The following is a 20,052-nucleotide window of genomic DNA, read 5'->3' as shown; positions in this document are numbered from 1 at the left end:
TTATGTTATCCCCACGTTATCTGGGGTGAGTTGTGGAGTAATAGAAGTTGGGAAAGTTTTTGAGAACAAGTTAGAGTTGAAGACGAAGGCACACTTGTATGCAATGAAACAGAACTTCGAGTTTGTAGTGAAGAAGTCAGGTACTGAAGTTTGGTATATCACTTGCAAGGATCCTGATTGTGGGTGGAGATTGAGGGGGAAGAGAATTCCTAAATCTGATATGTTCGAGATAACTCGTTTCACCAACAAACACACTTGCTCACTTGACCTCCGACATAAAGGCCATCGCCAAGCTGCACCTTGGGTTATTGGTCATTGCATAAAGAAAAAATATCAGACTGGATCGAATGCGTACATGGCAAACAACATAAGAGAGGACATTAAGAATGATTATGGCATTGAGTTGTCATATGGAAAAGCTTGGAGATGCCGAGAGAAGGCTCTTTCTTATGTCAGAGGGACACTGGAAGCATCCTACCAGAAGTTACCATCGTACCTGTTCATGCTTCAACAGAAAAATCCCGGGACGTTGACAGATTTTGTCACTGAGGAAGATCGATTCAAATATTGCTTTTTCTCACTCGGAGTTAGTAGAAGAGGGTTTCGTACATGTCGTCCTGTGTTATGTGTGGACGGTACCTTTTTAAAGACAAAATACGGTGGGCAGATGTTATGTGCAGTCGCACTGGATGCAAATAACCATCTATATCCAGTTGCATTTGGTATTGTGGATAGTGAGAATCATGATTCTTGGAAGTATTTCATGTCAAAGCTAAAAGAAGCGATTGGGGAAGTCGAGGACCTGGCGTGTGTATCTGACAGGCATGCAAGTATTACACATGCCTTGGAAACTATTTTCCCCGATGCCTATCACGGTGCTTGCTACCACCACATTAGTATGAATCTGGTTGCTAAATTCAAGACTGATCATTGTCATGTGTTGATGTATAATGCGGCATATGCTTTTAGGAAATTCGAGTTCCACGCTAACTTCGAAAAAATCAAATCAAAAGACCCAGCCATTGCTCAATACCTAGAAGGAATGGGTTTTGATAAGTGGTCCCGTGCTTACTTTCCTGGAAATAGGTATGTCATTGTCAATTGTATTTTAATTTTTGAAATCTTCTAAATGTATGTTACTATTAAATTTTAGTTTTCCTGGATACTAGGTATAATATAATGACAAGCAATTACGCTGAAAGTTTCAACAATAAGACGCGGGACGCTAGGAGCTTTCTGATAACTACATTCGTCGAATTTATTCGCTTCACACTACAGTCCTGGTTCTGTAATAGGAGAGAAACTATCGAGAAGACAACTACCACTCTTGCACCGACCTATGAGAAAAAATTGGTGGTTATGGCTGAGAAAGCTCGATTCTTGATTCCTTATGCAATAGGGAGGCATGAGTTCCATGTGTTAGATGGTGAGCTGAATGGTGAAGTCGACCTCCTGAATAAGACATGCACATGCGGCGTGTTTCAGATTATTGGTATCCCATGTGCTCATGCACTATCTGGATCCCTTAAGCGAGGGGTGAACTTTTATTCGTTGTGTTCAGATTACTATAAAATTGAGACATGGAGGTCCTCTTACACAGAATCTATATATCCTACTGGTAACGAGGAAGAGTGGATTGTTCCACATGACATTATGACAATAACAGTGAGAACACCTGCGCAGAAAAACCCGGTTGGTCGTCCAAAGAAGAAACAAGGTAGGCCTAAGACGAAACGCCATCCTTCCAATGGAGATAAATTGGTTGTTCCACGCAAGTGCAGCACTTGTGGAGGTCTAGGCCATAATAGGGCAACTTGTAAAGTTCGTGTTTGAAATTTATGGCATCAATGTTAAACTTTTTATTTGGGTACTAATGGTCTTTGTTATTCTTTTTATTTGTGTATTGATGGACTTTGTTACTCTTTTTATTTGTGTATTAATGGACTTTGTTACTCTTTATATTTGTGTATTAATGGACTTTGTTAATCGAAACGACATTTTTTATATACAATACTAAGGAGAAATATACTATTGTGTGTCATCGAAATCAAAATAAATGTTCTAACATCAAGGGTACACATTCTCATAAAAAATGTCGATGCATAATTTATCCCTGAAGTACTGAATGTTGTCCTCGATGGCATATGATAAGGGAATGTCTCCAAGAATGAACTCCAAGTGTTTGATGGCGAATACACCGCAATCTCCGCTGAAACCAAGAAATCTTTATTGTGAGTGTATTGAAAATTAAAGGAGAACATTATTGAAAATCTGAATTTAGTACGTCTACCTGGTTCTAGACTGTGGGACAATATCAGTGGACATGCGCCGCCAATCAAAGTTTGGAACGGTGATCTTCGGTCTAGCTATTTTTAACTTGGGGTGTCCTTTAAACATACCAGAAGCGTTGAGTAAAGATGGAAGCATCCTAGTCCAAGGCTCCATCAACTCAGACAACTTATTATGGCTAAAGTTAGAATGATCTGAGTCAAATACAGTGATCATCCAATCAGCGAAATTTATTTCGCAAAGGACCCAGTGCCGATTTTCCATGCACCAGTGGAAGTAGACCTCGTTGCAATCACCCCAAGGCTTCTTGTACTTTTTGGCATCTCCTTTCAGGAAATCAAGAATGTCCGAGTCCCATTGGTAAGTCCTGCCATTTTTCTTGAATTCCTCGTATCTGGCAGGAATATATTGTGCAAATGATGAATCAAGTACGGTGGCTTTCACGGGGTACGTCTTCGGCAACTCAAAAAGACGTCTCCGTATAAGATAATTCGCAGCGTTGAGATGCTGCAAATAAATAGAGTAACGTTAAGGAAGAGTGGATTGTTAAAATGAGATAAATGTTCTAACAAACATAAGAGACTTACAGTTTCTGCCAACCATTCTTTTGCCACCTTCAACTTCAAGAACCAAACAGGGGTCCTATCACAACATTCCAACTTCCTCGGTCTGCTGTTATCAATCTCACCGAGTACCCATCGGTTAAAAGTTGTCAACATATCTTGATCCAACACCTTTAAAGGAAGGATCGTAACTGGGTCCTTGAACTTTGGTTTCTTGGCTGCTGGAGTATAGTCCTCGTACCTTACTGGTCTCTGTCTAGTACGCTTACCTGTAAAGGAGCAATTAGTATCTAATCTTTTTAAAACAAAAAAAAACTCATGGATTAGTCGTACCTAAGACCGTCTGCACTGGCTGAGAAGGTGTGGCTTCTCCAACAGAAGGCTCGTAACATGAGGGGAGAATGTCGTACTCTACATCATCTGTTGGAGTGGGTGCATGAGTATGTGCAGGAGTAGGTGCAGGAGTAGGTATACTACCTAGAGTTGCCAGCTTCTCTAATATGACTTCTTGATTTTTAAGGACGATACCTAGAGTGGCCTTAACATCGTCCACTGCACCTGATAGTCTGGCTATCTCACCCAACACCTCTTCATAAGCCCCAGGAGCAGGAGCAGGAGCAGAAGTAGGTTCTGTACTAGTATCTGGAGCAGACTCTGTCGGGGCATCCTCCACAAATATGCCAGCCTCAACGGCTATCTCAACCACCGCAACAGCCTCTGCCTCAGGATCGTAAGGTCTTCCATCCTCTGGTGCAGGCTGGATCATATTCTGCAGCATCGCATACCTAGGAGCATCCCCCTCTGTCCTCTGATATACGGCATCAAAGAAGTCTCGCTCATTTGGTCGAGGCCTTAGGATAGAAATGCATGACAACTGTAATGGAAACACAACAATCAAATTAGAAATGACATAAGTTGATTAGTATAATTCAAAATTTCTTGAATTATTTAAATGTTTTATAACTTACATGTCTCCTCGCAAGTACATCCTTCAAATGCAAATGCTTCGGCTGGCCTATGCTCTCCCACTGTAGCATCCTAGGGAACTTGAATCCACAGGGCTTGGCGTGTTCCTTCTGTAAATCAAGAATTGTCTCGTACGCCCAATATTGCAAGGCTGGTGGATACCCCTTGCAAGTGTACTTTGCCTCCACCTTAAAACCCTTAGAAGACTCCGCCTCAATGATCTTCTTCGCCTTCTTACCTGGTATTGTACCACCAATCGCTTTCATATCTCTATTGAATTGTTTCACAGTTGTATCGAATGAAAGGGATCCCCATGGATACTTCTCAAAATAATCTAAATCCTCGACCATCGACAATGAATCTCGCCAAATAGCATTGTCGTTCTCAGCGCCTAATAGTATCCCCTCCACAAAGTAAACCAAACCGAGCTTGTACAAATCATCAGGTACATCGCACATACTAAAAGCTCGTTCCAAGATACTGAACCGAATGTCTTTTTCGGGTTCCACACTGAAATATGTATCAACTAGGCGGGAGGAAGTAATGTGAGGTTCAATGTCAACGGCAAGTGGTGGACAGGAGCAGCTCAGGCCGGTGATAATGGCGAACTCGTGCACCCCAAACTTACATAAGTTTGGGCCCATCAAGAAGTGCACCTCATCGCCACGCGGAGACTTGACCTTCCGCAAAAGTAGTGTGTGAACCAATGCCCCAGAGAACGAAAAGGGAGGGGCTGTGAAGAATGGTCCAAAAACAGACTCATTCACCCTCCCCAACAATCCATGCTCCTCAAATCTTTTCTTCAATTTTGTTAACCTCCCGGAACCCCTATAGGTCATACGACCGACATAATGATCCTCCATAGAGATCTCAAGTGGTGGGATACGTTTGGGTGGCATCTGCAAAATATCCAAAAAAAAAAAAAGAATTAGTTGAATTTATAAAAAATACTCAATCTTTTGTTCAGCATCGAAATGGGCTCGATGTACCATCGAAATAGCATCGATGGAGCATGGAATCGATGCCATATATGTTCAGCATCGATGTGGCATCGATAAACCATCGTTTGCCATCGATTATGCATCAGTATCGACATGGCATCGATGTAGCATCGATGTAGAATCGATGTAGAATCGATGTAGCATCGATGGCCTTTCGATGGTACATCGATGCAGCCTTTCGAGTCCACATCGATGCTCCATCGATGCCATGTCGATGCTGATGCGAACATCCAATTGAGATGTTATTTCGATGGTGTATCGATGTCAAATCGATGCCATATATGTTCAGCATCGATATGGACTCGATGTGGCATCGATGTGGCATCGATTATACTTCAGTATCGATTATGCATCGATTATGAAAGAATCGACATGGCATCGATATACCATCGATGGAGCATCGATTACTCACTGTATGTCATCGATGGTGCATCGATGGAGAATCGATGGAGCATCGATGGAGAATCGATGTGGAATCGAAAGAACATCGACCCACAAAATTTTTGCAGATTTTGCAGAATGCACATAGAATCAAACCCATTTTAAGCTACATTTTTTGCAAAATAAAGATTAACAATCAAACCCATTTCATCGATTTATACATTACGATTCAATTTTTTTTTTAAAAAAACACATGAAAATCGAATGTCTTACCTTACCGTGGCCGGAGATGGAGAAGACGGTGGCGACGGCGACTGTGGGGAGAGAGAGAGCTTCGCCTGAGATGGTGAGAATGTGACCCGAAAGAAAATAATGAGATAGAAATGAGAGAGTTTGGCTGGGAAGAGGGAAGAATTTGGTTTGGCTGGGAAGAGGAAAGAGTTCGGTTTGGCTGGGAAGAGAGAAGGTGAGGGGTCTTGATATGGGTATTTTTGTCCAAAATTTTAAAATTGCATATATATGAGAGATTATTTTATGGTGGCATTTAAAAAAAAATTAAGTATGTTATTACACATACTGTCTAAAATTTCCCTTTTGAAATAAATGTCAATGTGAAAGGATTATTAAAATGGGAAATTATGATTACAAATTCCTAATTTCCTGTTTAACAATAAATTGTTTTTAAAATAAATATCAAAGAATCTTATTAATTAAAATTTAAAAATAGTTAAAATTTGTATATAAAAATGAATTAGTATTAACAGTATTAATATAGTAATATAAAATATTATTGTAATAAATTGTGTAAATTTTTTTTTTTTCTTTCTAAAATCTTATGTTTATGGATTTGCTTTTACCACATTTTTGTATAAATTTATGTTTATGTCATACTTTTGTTGTAAATTAAGTTTTTTAAAATTGGGAGGTTAGTTTTGATATCATTATTTATTTGTTTTTTATATAACTTTTTTTAGAATCACTTTTTTACCGTACGTATTATTGTTTTATTTCATTTTTCAGTTTTATTTTTGGCCTTACTATGTTTACAATGTATTTTCATCTCTCTTTTTTTTATTGTACTTATTGTTATTTTTTAGTTTTTTCAGAATATTTTTTTTCCACTTTTCTTCTTCCTTTTTTTAACTATACACATTATTTTTTTCAGTTTATGTAATTTTTTCAGAATCTTTTTTTTTTTCACTTTTTTTTTAAGTCTGGTTTTAATCTTTTTTATTTTCTCCTTTCATTTTCATTTTTCTTTTATTATTTTATCTTTTATTAATGGATGGGGTTAGAAATACTTGAGTTGGAGAGCTTGTTTGGTGCATCAATTGATTAGTTAAGTCTTCTAATAATGTATATTTAGTTTTAGCTTTTGATAATGATGTGAAGATGAAGTTGTATGAGCTTTAAAAGATTGTTTTGTTTGGATCCCCAACCAATGTCGATGAAATTTTTTGCAAGAACAAAATGGTTAAATATCATTAATGTTATTCTCATAAAGCATGGATGTACACCTTTAAAAATAAACACACACTGATTGATCAAATGATTATACAGAAGCCTTTCGGTAGTAAATCGATTTTTGCATTATGTAATAAACTGCTTTGAATGTTTTGCTTAGGAGTTATATTGTGTGTTTTATTAGCATATGTACAATATCCTTCAAATTGAAAGATTTGTTGATGAGTTAGCTAACATCATGTATGAGTCTATGGGATCTTTTCTAGCTATGTAGCTATGATATATAAGACTACATTTAAGTTTGTAGTAATCATTTACTATAATATAGGTAAATGGTTACTCTTAAGATGCTAACAAGTTATTTCTGATGGCAACTAGTTACTTCTAATATAGGTAACTAGTTACCCCTAAAATAATAACAAATTATCTTGATGAGAACATTCATATTTGAATATATATAAGGTATATATATATATATATATATAAATAAGGTATTCTATTAGGTAACCAGTTGCTTAACCTACCATAAAAAAAGCAATATCTGAAGAAAAGAAAAAGAAGGAAACAACGTAAAAAAAAATGTTGGAGGAATTTTTTGTTTTTGTTTTTTACATACATTATAAAAAATTGTGAAAAAAACAATAATAAAAAATAAATAATAATATAATCATGTAATATTAAAAATATAATATATATATATATGTGAAAATGGAAGGAGAATAGAATAAAGGGAAAAAGAAGAAAAAATTTAAGGAAGAAAAATAAAAACAAAAAAAAAAAGGAAAAAAAAGGAAGGAAAAAATGAAAAAAAAAAAAAGATGGAGGAAAAAAAAGGAAAGAAATGGAACGGAAGGAAACAAAATGAAGAAATAGAAAGAAAAAAAAAAAATTATCCTCAAAATCTAAAAAGCATAACTATTATTGGAAATATGATATATTTTTTTTGCAAATTTATGGGAATGAAAATCCTATAAACATCAACTTCCAAGCAAAAAAAAGTATAATAATAATGTGGAAAATTTAAATATCCATATTTTTTTGTTAAATTTTATTAGACAATCCAAAAAATATGAAAATTCTCCATTTTAAAAAGGGTAAATACCATTTTGGATCATGTGTTTTGCAAAAGTTATCAATCGGACTCTGTATTTTGTTAAATGACAATTTTGACCCTACGTTTTGTAAAGTGGAAAAAATTAATATCTTGAGCCAAATTTTGATCAAATGTTTTTTTCAATATGCCCAAAATACCTTTGAGTTTTATTAATATTTTAATTTAATAAATTAAAAAATTATAAAAAAATAAATTATTTTATTTAATTAAAGCTTTAAAATAATTATATCAAAAGAAAATTAAAATTTAAACTAAACACTTAACTTAATCCTCAATTTATAACATTAAAAAAATCAAAATCTAATAAAAAAACAAAAATTAAAAATCATACCAAATAATTAAAACACAAAATATTCTTCATTCTTTGATACCTAGAAATTCATCAATACATGTTGAAAACATGTTCTTGAGTTCATATTTCAAATCAAAATTCAACATCAATATAACAATTTTAATCAACAAATTCAAACCAACGACCCCTCTCCATCATCTTCCAAAACTATCTTCACCCTAAATCCTTTTAATCACTACTTGAACAGATTTCAACCAATAATGAGCATAAAAATAAGATCCAAATCGAAATAAATATAAAATACAGCACATTAAAAATTTTGAAATTTTGAAAATAAGCTTGTACCAAAGACACCTTAGTTCTGGCAAGCCACATATCCGGTGCCATTGACTATGGCTTCAGCGTTTAGCCCCCAAATCTGACAAAGACGAGCTCAGCCCCCCAAATCCGACGAGTCTGTGACTAGATCTTGTTGCTCATTTCTCTGAATGGCACCAGTCCCTTCATCATCGCTCCATCCATCACTGAGGACCTGCACCCAGCCCATTTGTCCATTCCCGAGCACCCAGCACGCCCGTCATACAAAGCTCTTCTTAGATCGGCTTCAGATCTAGCAAAACTGTCGAGCACCTGCAAAAGAAGAATAACAACAACAACAACAAGAAAAGAAGACCGATTTTGAAGAGAAATCGATCGACGAGCACCTGCAAAAGAAGAAGAATAAGAAGAAGAAGAGAAATCGATTTTCAAGAGAAATATATTTTAATTTTTAGTTTTTAATTTTATCAGATTCAGAATTAGTTTTAATTTTTAATAATGTTATTGTGTTAATTTTTATTACTGAAAATAGTTTTTTTTATTTAAAAATAATTTATTTTATTTTTTATTTTAAAATATATAATTAATTATTTTATTAATTAATAAAACCTAAAGGTATTTTGGTCATATTGAAAAAAAAGACCAAAATTAGGCTCAGGGTATTAATTTGTTATATTTTGTAACACATAGAGTCCAAATTATTATTTAACAAAACACATGATCCGATGGGTAACTTTTGCAAAACACATGATCCAAAATGGTATTTATCATTTTAAAAATAGTTACAGAAATAAGACCAAAAGAGAATATGAATTCATGGAAGGAAAAAAAATGGGTTTTTTTTTTATAAATATCCACTTTTAATGATTTTTTTACATTTTTACGGTCATTCATTTTTTTTACATTCTTACTAACTCAAGTTTTCAAAAATACGATTTTAATGTTTCAAAATTACAAAAATACGATTTACACTAAACATCAACCCACAAAATATAATTTTAAAAAACAATAAAAAAACAACACGACAACAACCTCACAACAACACAATGCAACCCATTGCAGCTACAAAAAACAATACAAAAACAACATTATAAAATTCATTCTTACATTTTAAAAAAGCAACACACTGCAATACAATATTAAAAAAAAACAACTTAAATGCAACATCACAACAATCTCACAACAATACAGTGTTGAAAAAATAATTAGACATCAATCCATTGTATTAACTCAAAATAAACTAAAAAACAATAAAAAAAGCAACCTCAAAACAATTTTCCCTATATTTTAAAATGTGTAAAAAATAAACTCAAATATTTTTCAAAACAACAGAACATATATCCAAAATAAACTAAAAAAACAACAACAACAATTGGAAAACAACTAAACATTAATCCACTGCATACTAACACATTAAAAAACAATAATTGGACAATAACTAGAAGTCAACCCATTGCATACTAACATGTTTTTAAAAAAAAAAAATCAAAATATATCTATAAACAAGTAAACAATAATTAGACATTAACACAACAATATAACAACTATATATAAACTTAAACAACTAAAAACAACATGAAAACAACTATACATAATTCTACTACTTAGAACTAACAATTGTTTAGATTATAAATTTTCATAATTGTGCTATTTAACATGCAACAATATGCTATTCCATTTTAAGTTTACTTGGTGTGCTTTCTTGTGTTGTGTGAATCAATGTCTACTGATATTACATAGATCAAACACGTAGAAGAGTTTAGCTCTCGGTTATGGCTTCCCCACATTTTCAAGATGGTGTGATGCCAAGTGTATTAGAAGTGTTCATGCTTAAATTTTATGGAGTTGGCAAAAGATAGTAACTCCATGCTCATGCATGACTAATGGAAATGAATTTTTTATATGTCAAATCCAATCATCTTTATATATATATATATATAAATTTGTGTGTGTTGTAGAATCAACCCAACATAAATTAAAAAACAACATTTTTTTGGGTACATATTTAGATAATTTATGAAACAATATATGTAATAAAATACATATTACCAGAAATTAAAAATACCACTTATGATAAATATCATACACTGTCTTACTAAAATTCATTCTACAATGTCATATAATAATAATAATATCTCATAAAAAAAAAGACAACAAAAAAATATGCAGCTCATGACTTTCATATTATATATATATATATAATCAACAAAATTTTGGATTCACGTAACTTCAAAGCTATAGCATGTTCATCTACTAAGCAACATACAATATTTCTAGTAAAAAAACTCATGGCGCAAGATACCAAAACACTAGCACTTCTAGCTCATGCAGCCACAAGATAACATAACTGTACATACCCACTAGTTGGATAACTCAAAAAAAAAAAAAAAAAACCACATACAACCCTTCTAAAAGCAACGTGGTTTTGTTTCTAATCCAAAGCCAAACCATCTTCATCTTCTACTTCACACACTAGAGAAATATGCAGTAAAATGAGTCATTGTAATAGAAGACCATCGTCATAGCTACACATCATCATGGTCGTCGTCATAGCTAAGCATCTTCACCTCCACTCCGACCATTACCAGGCTAGTTCAAAAGTTGTTGCAAAGCTCGACAAGTTGCCGACGAAGCTCGACAAATTGCCGACGAGTCTTGCAAAGTTGTCGACGGAGCCCGATGAGTTGAGGACACTGTCTCCGGCAGGGTTTCCGCCACTGGTTGATTCTTCTTCATTTTCCGACGACAAGGAAGCTTCCCGTTGAAGAGAACACAAGACGTCTTCTTCAGTTCAGGGAGCGTTGCCATCGAATAGCCCAAGATTGTCTTTTCCAGCTTTGGTTACCAGATTATGGGGTCCAAGTCCGTACAATGGAGATTGTGGTTTGGTCGATCACCGATGCTGGGACGACATGTTCGGCGACTTCTGGGTCTTCTTTCCGATGGTACGCAAATGGGTTTTCATAGTAAGGTGTTCCTCGTAGGCATGGTTGAGCACGATGTCGAGAGCTGCATACATGAAAGTGAATCGTAAATCTGAAAGAATAACAATAAAAACGTAAAAATGAAAAAAAAATACCGCTTGACCATATAAAAGAATTTTTTTAATATAATAAGGTGTTTCATCTATACATCTCAACAAAAAAGCCAACAACAACAAATCATTTACGTAGTAACCAAATTACGAAAATTGAGTCATATTAATTTGAAAAATAGATGTGAAATGAATAGGATTAGATTAAGAAGTATTAATACATGATCGAATATGATGTTGAGCATTGTTGAATTATAATTTAACAAAATGAATCACAATTTTATTTTTGAAAAACGTTTTCAAATTGGTCTATTTTGCAATAGATAAGTTGGATTATTTTGCAAAATATACCATTTTGTAAGCGACTTTTAGAAGAAAAAAAAATTACATTTTCAAATTATTCCATCCATCACACTCAACACTAAACTATTATGACTATGCCAAGATATTGGTGATATAATATTTTGTTGGGATGATAATATATTTTCTTAAAAACACAATAATTTTGTTTTAAATTTGAAGAAATAAAAATATAATATTTTTATAATTTTGTATGATATGTGTATATTTATAATAACATTTTTAAAACATAATAGTGTAATTATGTACATAAAATAATATAAACATTAAAGATATATAAATAATAATGTATATGTAGTCATGTAAGAGTAAAAAATGTAATACAATACTAATTTTTTAATTATGTCTAAAAATAAAAATCAAAGTGGATCTGTTTATAAAAAAGTTAACACAATAAAACGCGTTTATTAAAGAGTCAACCTATTCACTCATTAACTTGTTTATAACACATGTAGCCTGTTTCTGACACACTTATAACTCATTTATGACATATTACTAATTATTATATTATAAAGACAATAAATATAAATATATCTTTATATATTATAAAAGTAAGTTTAATGTAAGTTGTTGGTTTCCTTAGATTTAACACTTTTTTTTTTTTTTACCACTATTAGTTTTCTACATAAAGTAAATAAATTAAAAAATAATAAAGTCATCTAAATAAGATAAATAAATTTAAAATAAAATTTAAAAAATAATAAATGTGCCATATTAATTTCTCATCATATTATTTTAAAATTTCATATTAAAGTATTTAAATTATTCTATCAATTATGTTTTAAAAACTATAACAAAAAATTATTTATGTGTTTAAATTTATTATTTTCTTTCTTTTATTAATTATTTATTTTGTCACTTAATATATTTTGTTTATCCAAACATATATGTAATAGTGACATAAGACATATATATACATATTTCTTATTTTTTTCGTTTAGATTTTTTTTATGAGAAATTACTTATTTTAATTGCTCTAACCATTAATTAAATGATATATATTTATATATAAATTTTGTTCACTTTAATTTTTTTAATTAAATAATTAAAATTTGATCAAATAAATTTTTTAAATTCATACTTTTAATTTAGAATTTCTTAATAATATTTTATTATATTGAATATTTTTTCTAAAAAGAAAATTAGAAAAAAAATATTTAATTTTAAAATTAAAATCACCATATATAATATATAAATAAAAACATAAAAAATACCAAAGTTTAAATTATTACGAACACTAAATTTCAAACTAATAAACAATATCAAATAATTTACTTTGAAACTAGAATGCATCATATTTATATATGTAAAAATGGTGTATCTAACAGATTCTTAATTTAACGAATTTTTTAAATGAAAAGTATGATATTATTTATTTCTTTTAAAACTATAGACAAAGTTTTGGCTTAGTTTTTTTAAATATGTTTGTGTCATGCTTTTATAATATATGACATTGCGTATTTATTTAAAATTTAAATGATAATTAAAAAATTATAATAATTTCTAAATAAAACTAAGCAAACGTGCAAATGCACGTTGTTTATACCTAGTGTTGACGCGATTCTTCGCCAACAGGTAATTATACAAATAAGTAGGATGGATTAGTGCAAATTGGTGAACCGTAATATGAAAATAACTATATTCTAGACTTGAGAAACTAATAGCAGGGGAAGATGGTCACTCCTTTCTTTTTGGGTGGTTCGAAGGTTAAAATCTCTCTAGTCCACCAGTCGATATTATTGATTTCTCTTGACTATTTCTTACAGAGTGTTTCTTTACAAAACTTATGCCAACCCCCTGCACTACCCAGGGTCTTGGTATTTATAGGAAGAAGATATCTGGGTTGGTAATGGGGTCATCCCGTGATCTCTTTACCCTTTACGTTATCTTTGTGACGCTGATGATTAATTCCTAAACCTTGCAGTGAAGTGAGGTCTAATAACCAGGTAAGGATGGGTAATGGGCCGCATGGACCAAATCAGATACGGGATGTCCGAATACGCACGTTTATACTGCGTATCCAAGAAATCAGGAATAAAACATACATGTGATGTCTGATATATGCACGTTTATATTGCGTGGTTGACTTTACAAGGATTCGGGTGTCAGATCTCTGCCGCATTTCGAGCTTAATGTGGCGCCAGCTCATGACACTCACACTGCTGACACGATGCCTCTGAGTAGCAGTTAACTCTCTTGTTGACCGCATTTTTGGCCAATGACGTGAGAACGTCAAAAATGACAAACCTTCAAGAGAATTCAAACGACACAGACAGTTTAATAAAGAAAATAAATAACACACACGATTTTTATAGTGGTTCAGCCCCAATATATTGGTAATAGCCTAATCCACTTAGAGATTTGATTATTTTATCTACACTCAAGATCAGATGAACCAGTGTCAACTGAGTTTCTTCAGTGTAAATTCTCAGAATACAAAAGAGTTCTCTCTCAAGAAAACGCACTTTCTCTCTCTAGAAAACTCAGACCAAAACTTTAAATTGCCAAAAGTCCTTTTCTGATCCCATCAGCCATCTATTTATAGGCTTGGGATCATATACTGATACCCCCCTAGGATCGAGATATTTTATTATTCGTATTATATTTAAATTACAAAAGATATTCAAAATGCAACAGAATCCCCAATTTGAGCGAAGAATGAGAGATTCCCGCGTATTCCCAGACCGATTCTTGTTGAAACCGTTTCTGGGAATTTGACGTAGTCTGGTCTATTTGGTTGATGAATATCGTCTTCTGGTCGAACACATGCATGTTGGACACACATAAGTGCTGGTCGGACATATGCATGTTGGACACATGCATACGGACCAGGCCTTTGTCTCACCTCGGACATGCATCCGACCACACCCTTGGACTGCTCCTCGAACCAAAGTCCGACCACGCCCTTGGACTGCTCCTCGGACCAAAGTCCGACCACACCCCTTGGAGTGCTCCTCGGACCAAAGTCCGACCACACCTTTGGACTGCTCCTCGGACCAAAGTCCGACCACACCCCTTGGAGTGCTCCTCGGATGCACTTGGCTCGGTCATGCCAGTGTTAGGCAGTAAAGTCACTCCTGGTCGGATACAACTTACCCGGTCGGTCATGACACTTCTCAAGTAGTCAAAACTCTTCATTGATGTACTGGGCTACTTGTAAGCCAGATCACCCCACTATTCCTTGCCACTTGTCATTTCTATTGCCACATCATCATTTTCAAATTTTGGGGATAACATTTGCCCCCCAAGTTTATTATATGATACTTCACATAATAAACTTTTTTCCTTCACAGCTGACGGCATTATAAAAAATAACTGTTCATCTTCCCGCCATGCAGCAGACCACAACTTACAGACCACGATCACTGCAAATAACTGTCCATGATCGTGGAGAGAAAAAATAGCCCAGGAATACCAAGGGTCCAAAAATAAGTAATAACTCCCACTTTTTTTTTCCTTTAAATAACCCCTACACTTACACATTCTTCTTTACACAAGAAAATCACATTTTAAAAACCCTTCTCTTTCTTTCTTCTCTCTTGGCCGAAACCCCTTGTCTTCTCCTTCCTTTGGCCGAATCTTGAAGGGACTTCAAGGGAAGCTCTTCATTTCTTCAAGCAATCTCCAAGCAAGTCAAAGGTTCTCCAAAGTTGAGTAAGTCTTCTTCTCCATGCCTTTACATTGTTGTTATTTTTCAAAAAATTTCATGAAAAAACCATGTTGTGGCCGAAACCCCATTGAGAGTTTTTTAGTTGAATTTGTTCATGAATCTCATAAGAATGTTTGTATAATGTGTTGGGTGGCTGTTTGAGGATGTTTGTACTATGGGTAACCCAACATTATCCTCAATTTCATAGGAATTTCAAGAAAAATAGGTTAATTTAGCATAAACCATGATTGTGGGTTTTGAGGTTTTTGATAGCATAGAGGGTTTCAAGAACATGAAAAACTTTTCCACTTCCCTATTTTGATCTTGTGTTTGTATGTTTGGATGAGATATCATGTTTATGATAGGGAATATAGAACTTTTCCCTTTCGGTTTGGGTCTTGTTTTCGGTCCAAGGAAAATAGTGGAATTTTTGGTGAGGTTTTGGGCATGAAAAATGGGTAAGTTTAGGGATATGGCCGTTCGGCCACTATTTTTTCTGGGCAAACATGTGGTCCGATCGGACCTCGGACCACATGTGCACTCCTCAGACTTCATAGGCGCTCCTCGGAAGTGCATGGCTCGGACACAGGCTAGGCACGGTCGCCCGACACTCCTCAGATAGGAGTCATGCCAGCACAGCCGCTCGGATGGACAGACTCCAGATGCGCGGCTACTCGGACGCCCCTCCGCTCGGACACGAGCCTCGCTGCTCGGACGCCTCTCCGCTCGGACACGAGCCTCGCTGCTCGGACGCCTCTCCGCTCGGACACGAGCCTTGCTGCTCGGATGCGTCTCCGCTCGGACATGAGCCTTGCTGCTCGGACGCTTCTCCGCTCGGACCCACACGCTCTAGGCACTAGACGCACCACTCGACTTTAGGCACCCCTTGGCTCCTCGGATGCTTCTCCTAGGGCGTCTTAGGCACCCGACCGGACCAAGCATGGCATTCTACATGCCATGCTTTTTAAATATTTCTTAGGCACCTTTAAGCACTAAAAATCTTTTTTCCATGCATGCTATATTTTTACCACTTAGATAAATTTTTCTAAGTATAAACATAAATTTTGTTCTTCTTGGATTTTATCTGTATGGTTACTCACCTCCCCATTTTTTATTTATTTTTGTAGATGAATCGCTCTGATTATAGGGGAGGTGACAACCATACGGACTCCGATACATCTACCCCGTAGTCAATCGAGACTCCTCTAAACAGCGATTCCTCATCAAAATCGTCCACCAGTCGTACTCCAGAGGACCACCTTCGTCGCTTCAAGCGGATCCTTCCCTGCTCAGCCCTGTATTTCCTCCACGAGGAACAGTTTCTTCAACAAGCTTCACAGTCGACGATGAGGGTGAAGAAATCTAATAGACTTCCCCAGGACCAAGATCCACAAGTTGCCCATAGAGCGGTGCAGAAGGTGGTGGAACGCAGTGATGCCCGCACTGCAACTCCTTCAGGATCACCCTCTCAGAAGTTTGCCACTATGGTCCAGAACTTGGCCATTCAAAAGCCACGGAAGGGGAGAGAAGAAGAACCTTCCTGGTTCACTGCCCACCCTTCAAAACTTAATCCCGGGTCATTCCACAAACACATCCAGGCTTTGGGTTTGAGTGGGGTGAACGTGATATGCCCGGGCCCTCACCAGAGAGCCAATAGGCCCAGTGGAGCATACTGAGCCTGATCCAGGTACCATATCCACGCAGGAGCGAAACTCCCACTACACCCTTATTTCCGGTCTATAGCGGATTATTTCAATGTCTCCCCATTCCAGATCGCACTGAATGGGATCCAGGCATTGTCCGCACTGCATATTCTTTACTTTCTGCAAGGTTAGGACGAGCCCACCCCTCATGAGGTACACTATTTGTTCGACTTCAGGACTAACCCCACCCACAAGAACACGGGCTTCTTTCACCTCTATCACAGGCAAAAGGGGATTACATACCTTAGCGGTATCGCCCACAAGTCGAACCCCGGGAAATATTACAGAGAATATTTCCTCACATTAGATATCAAGGCCAACAACTTGGCCTTTACACATGCGGGTCCGTTCCAGCAACCCTTGCCTACTGAAGGGATGTTCAATCGAGCGGAGGCGTTGGCTAGCATGAGTACCGAGGAGAAAGACGTGAAAAGATTGGTCACTGCAGACTACCTTCAGATGGTGGGCCTGATACCGTGTGACCAAAATGTGGCGGTGGAATGTACCACTGGGGAGAACAACACGACTGATCAATCCAATGCGGGCACGGAGGTAGTGACTGACCAGTTTTCTCCTGGGCCATCTCCGCTTTCTCATAGACCTGGCGACCTTGTCATTAGGGAGCCTCAGACTGAGTCTCATCACAGATCTGCTATTCCTGCTCGGTCCAGGAAAGGAAAAGCCATCCAGATTGAGAGAGAACTTAGCTCATCTTTGGATGACGAGGATGACTTCATTGATCAGATTCTCAACTCAGGTCTAGTAGTCATAGGAATATGTTTAATAACTTGGTGATTCGAGATTAATAAAATTGTAGTAGTAGTATACTTATCTACATATTATTATATACATATATATTTTTTCTAACGAATCTTATGTTTTCCTCTTTTGCAGACTCAGAGATGTTCAGACATTGCATCGTTCCTCCTGCTCCAAAAAGGAAGTCTGGCGAAGGAAGTGGTCTCACTCCCCCGAGGAAGGTACCGAGGGCAGTGCCACCGAACCAGGGGAGACAACCTGAGGGGTCAGTCACGATCCCGCAATTGACCCCTTCGTCACTTCCTCCATCAGCGAGCCTAACTCCCCCAGGCCCGTCCGGCCTAAGCGAGGCACTCCGAGCTGCTGAGACCAAACTCAGGGGGGCAGCTGATCAGACCCTCCATGACGCATCAATGATTCAAGGCTTTGAATCTTTTCCTCGACTTAGTGTTGATGTTGTCCTAGATAGAGGGATTGCTCAGATGACAAATGTAAGTACTCTACCACAAGATAGATTGTTACCTACGTTAATGCTTTGTAGTAACTTTTTGTTTTTCATGCAGACGCTTATGACCTTCTGTCACGCCCAGCAGCGATCACTCGATTACAAGGAGTTGATCAAGGTCCTAAATGATCAACTCGTGGAGGATCGAGCGAAAACGGACGCTCTTCAGTCCAAGCTGGAACAGGCGGAGACGACCGTAACTGAGCAAAAGGAGTCTCTCAAGGGGTTGGCTGATGGGAATGATCAGCTAACCCAAGCCAACAAATCCTTGACTGATCGGCTAGATAGTCTGACTCGTGAGAACAAGGGGTTAGCTCGCGAGAACGAGGGAATAATTAGCGAGAACGAAGAGCTGAAGCAAGAGAAGGAGGCCGATCTAACCCACTACGAGGAGACCTGCTTCAACTGCTTCTACCAGGTGTGGAAGCTAAATAAACCCCTCAAGCTCGATTTTCTGACCGACGAGATCCAGGCAGAGGAGCTCGCCAGATGTGAGGCCAGGGTTGCTGAGGAAGCTGCTAATCCTACTGGCCCTACACCCGCCTCCTCTACACTATCATTCCGAGCGAGAGGAGAAGCTGAGGCCGAGGAGGGGGTTGATCAGCCTACCAGAGCAGCACGCCAGTGACTCCTCATCCTACCAGAGAGCTCCTGCACGACCAATTGTAATCCTACCAGTTTTTATCATAGTTTGTTTTATTTTTTATACTTTTGCTCGTATGATTGAGCTTTTTGGCACTTGCACTTTACTTTTCTTTTTTGGGTAGCTTGAAATTTTTAAGTCTTTTTACATTTAAGACGTTACAAGTTTATTATGAATAGTAAAGTTTCTATATGCCTTAAACCTTCACATGAGTATTTAGTTTTCTAACTTAGAAATTCTAAACATTTCATAAGTCCATACTAAATATACTTCCTCATGCTCTTATTGCTCTAACATTTTATGAGCATAACTTTTATTATCACACGAATATCTGTTTCTAACTTAAAATTTTTAAAATTCCAAGTTACTTAAGCTTTGTCAAACAAGTTAGCTTAATGGCTTTTTTAGACTTCCAAATTTACAAGTCAGCCCAAAAACAGATATCTTTGCTCGTGCTTTTATTGCCTGTGTTGAAGTGCACGCCAGTATACTCTATGTGCCCCCCAAGTGATTGAGGGTTAAAAAATCCTTGATCACTTGCTACTTGATCGAATTTGTCCGAGCAGTGACTACTCGTGAAACACATAGAATATACAAACATATTTCAGCAGTTAACCACTACAAAAACATGCAACTATTTAAACGTTGGTCATTCATCTCATGATACCGACCAGTTGAACATTGTCCGGTATATATGTATATTTAGTTTTAGAAGACCTGTTTTGTTTAAATCATAATGACAGTTGAACACTGCCAAGCAAGAATAATCAACACATGCAAAATTTGTAGCAAGATTCGACCACGCTGCGCGTGATCTCTTTTATTACTCGTAATAATAAATGACAAAACGTGTCTAACAACGAGTTTCAAACAAAATAACATGACTGGTTAGCAAATAGCCAGTTCACAAACAAAAAACTTAAATAACAAGTTAAGCACTTGATACAAAGCTACTACTCTGTAAGCAGTATTTATTGATAATATTTCCTCAAGTGCTCACCGTTCCAGTAA

At 36.2% G+C, this 20,052-nt stretch overlaps 3 protein-coding genes across 3 annotated transcripts; 1 reads left to right on the top strand and 2 right to left on the bottom strand.

Moving 5' to 3' along the window:
* Nucleotides 1-1,359: 1,359 nt before the first annotated feature.
* LOC133824272 (uncharacterized) lies at nucleotides 1,360-1,833 on the top strand. The gene has a single exon (XM_062257143.1). It carries the CDS (start codon nucleotides 1,360-1,362, stop codon nucleotides 1,831-1,833), a length of 474 nt encoding a protein of 157 aa, XP_062113127.1.
* Nucleotides 1,834-1,978: 145 nt separating this feature from the next.
* LOC133822771 (uncharacterized) lies at nucleotides 1,979-2,803 on the bottom strand. Its single transcript, XM_062255212.1, has 2 exons — nucleotides 2,291-2,803; nucleotides 1,979-2,209 (listed from the first exon to the last, which is right to left on the bottom strand). The coding sequence occupies exons 1-2, from the start codon at nucleotides 2,551-2,553 to the stop codon at nucleotides 2,068-2,070; spliced, it is 405 nt and encodes a 134-aa protein (XP_062111196.1). The 5' UTR covers nucleotides 2,554-2,803; the 3' UTR covers nucleotides 1,979-2,067.
* A 69-nt stretch (nucleotides 2,804-2,872) lies between these two features.
* Nucleotides 2,873-5,620, bottom strand: LOC133824271 (uncharacterized). The gene is made up of 5 exons (XM_062257142.1): nucleotides 5,474-5,620; nucleotides 3,821-4,717; nucleotides 3,186-3,726; nucleotides 2,925-3,121; nucleotides 2,873-2,881 (listed from the first exon to the last, which is right to left on the bottom strand). The coding sequence occupies exons 2-5, from the start codon at nucleotides 4,715-4,717 to the stop codon at nucleotides 2,873-2,875; spliced, it is 1,644 nt and encodes a 547-aa protein (XP_062113126.1). The 5' UTR covers nucleotides 5,474-5,620.
* Nucleotides 5,621-20,052: the final 14,432 nt, after the last annotated feature.

This window comes from Humulus lupulus, chromosome 3 (assembly GCF_963169125.1).
Source record: "Humulus lupulus chromosome 3, drHumLupu1.1, whole genome shotgun sequence".
NCBI classification, from domain to species: domain Eukaryota; kingdom Viridiplantae; phylum Streptophyta; class Magnoliopsida; order Rosales; family Cannabaceae; genus Humulus; species Humulus lupulus.
This window is presented reverse-complemented; position numbering and strand designations above follow the sequence as displayed.

Bases quoted from the DNA above. Each gene is read 5' to 3' on its own strand.
- LOC133824272 (XM_062257143.1), top strand. From the start codon at position 1,360: ATGGCTGAGAAAGCTCGATTCTTGATTCCTTATGCAATAGGGAGGCAT.
- LOC133822771 (XM_062255212.1), bottom strand. From the start codon at position 2,553: ATGGAAAATCGGCACTGGGTCCTTTGCGAAATAAATTTCGCTGATTGG. The intron at 2,210-2,290 runs GTAGACGTACTA...TCTTGGTTTCAG, and splicing joins GTCCCACAGTCTAGAACCAG to CGGAGATTGCGGTGTATTCG.
- LOC133824271 (XM_062257142.1), bottom strand. From the start codon at position 4,717: ATGCCACCCAAACGTATCCCACCACTTGAGATCTCTATGGAGGATCAT. The intron at 3,727-3,820 runs GTAAGTTATAAA...TTTCCATTACAG, and splicing joins ATGTACTTGCGAGGAGACAT to TTGTCATGCATTTCTATCCT. The intron at 3,122-3,185 runs GTACGACTAATC...GCTCCTTTACAG, and splicing joins GCCAGTGCAGACGGTCTTAG to GTAAGCGTACTAGACAGAGA.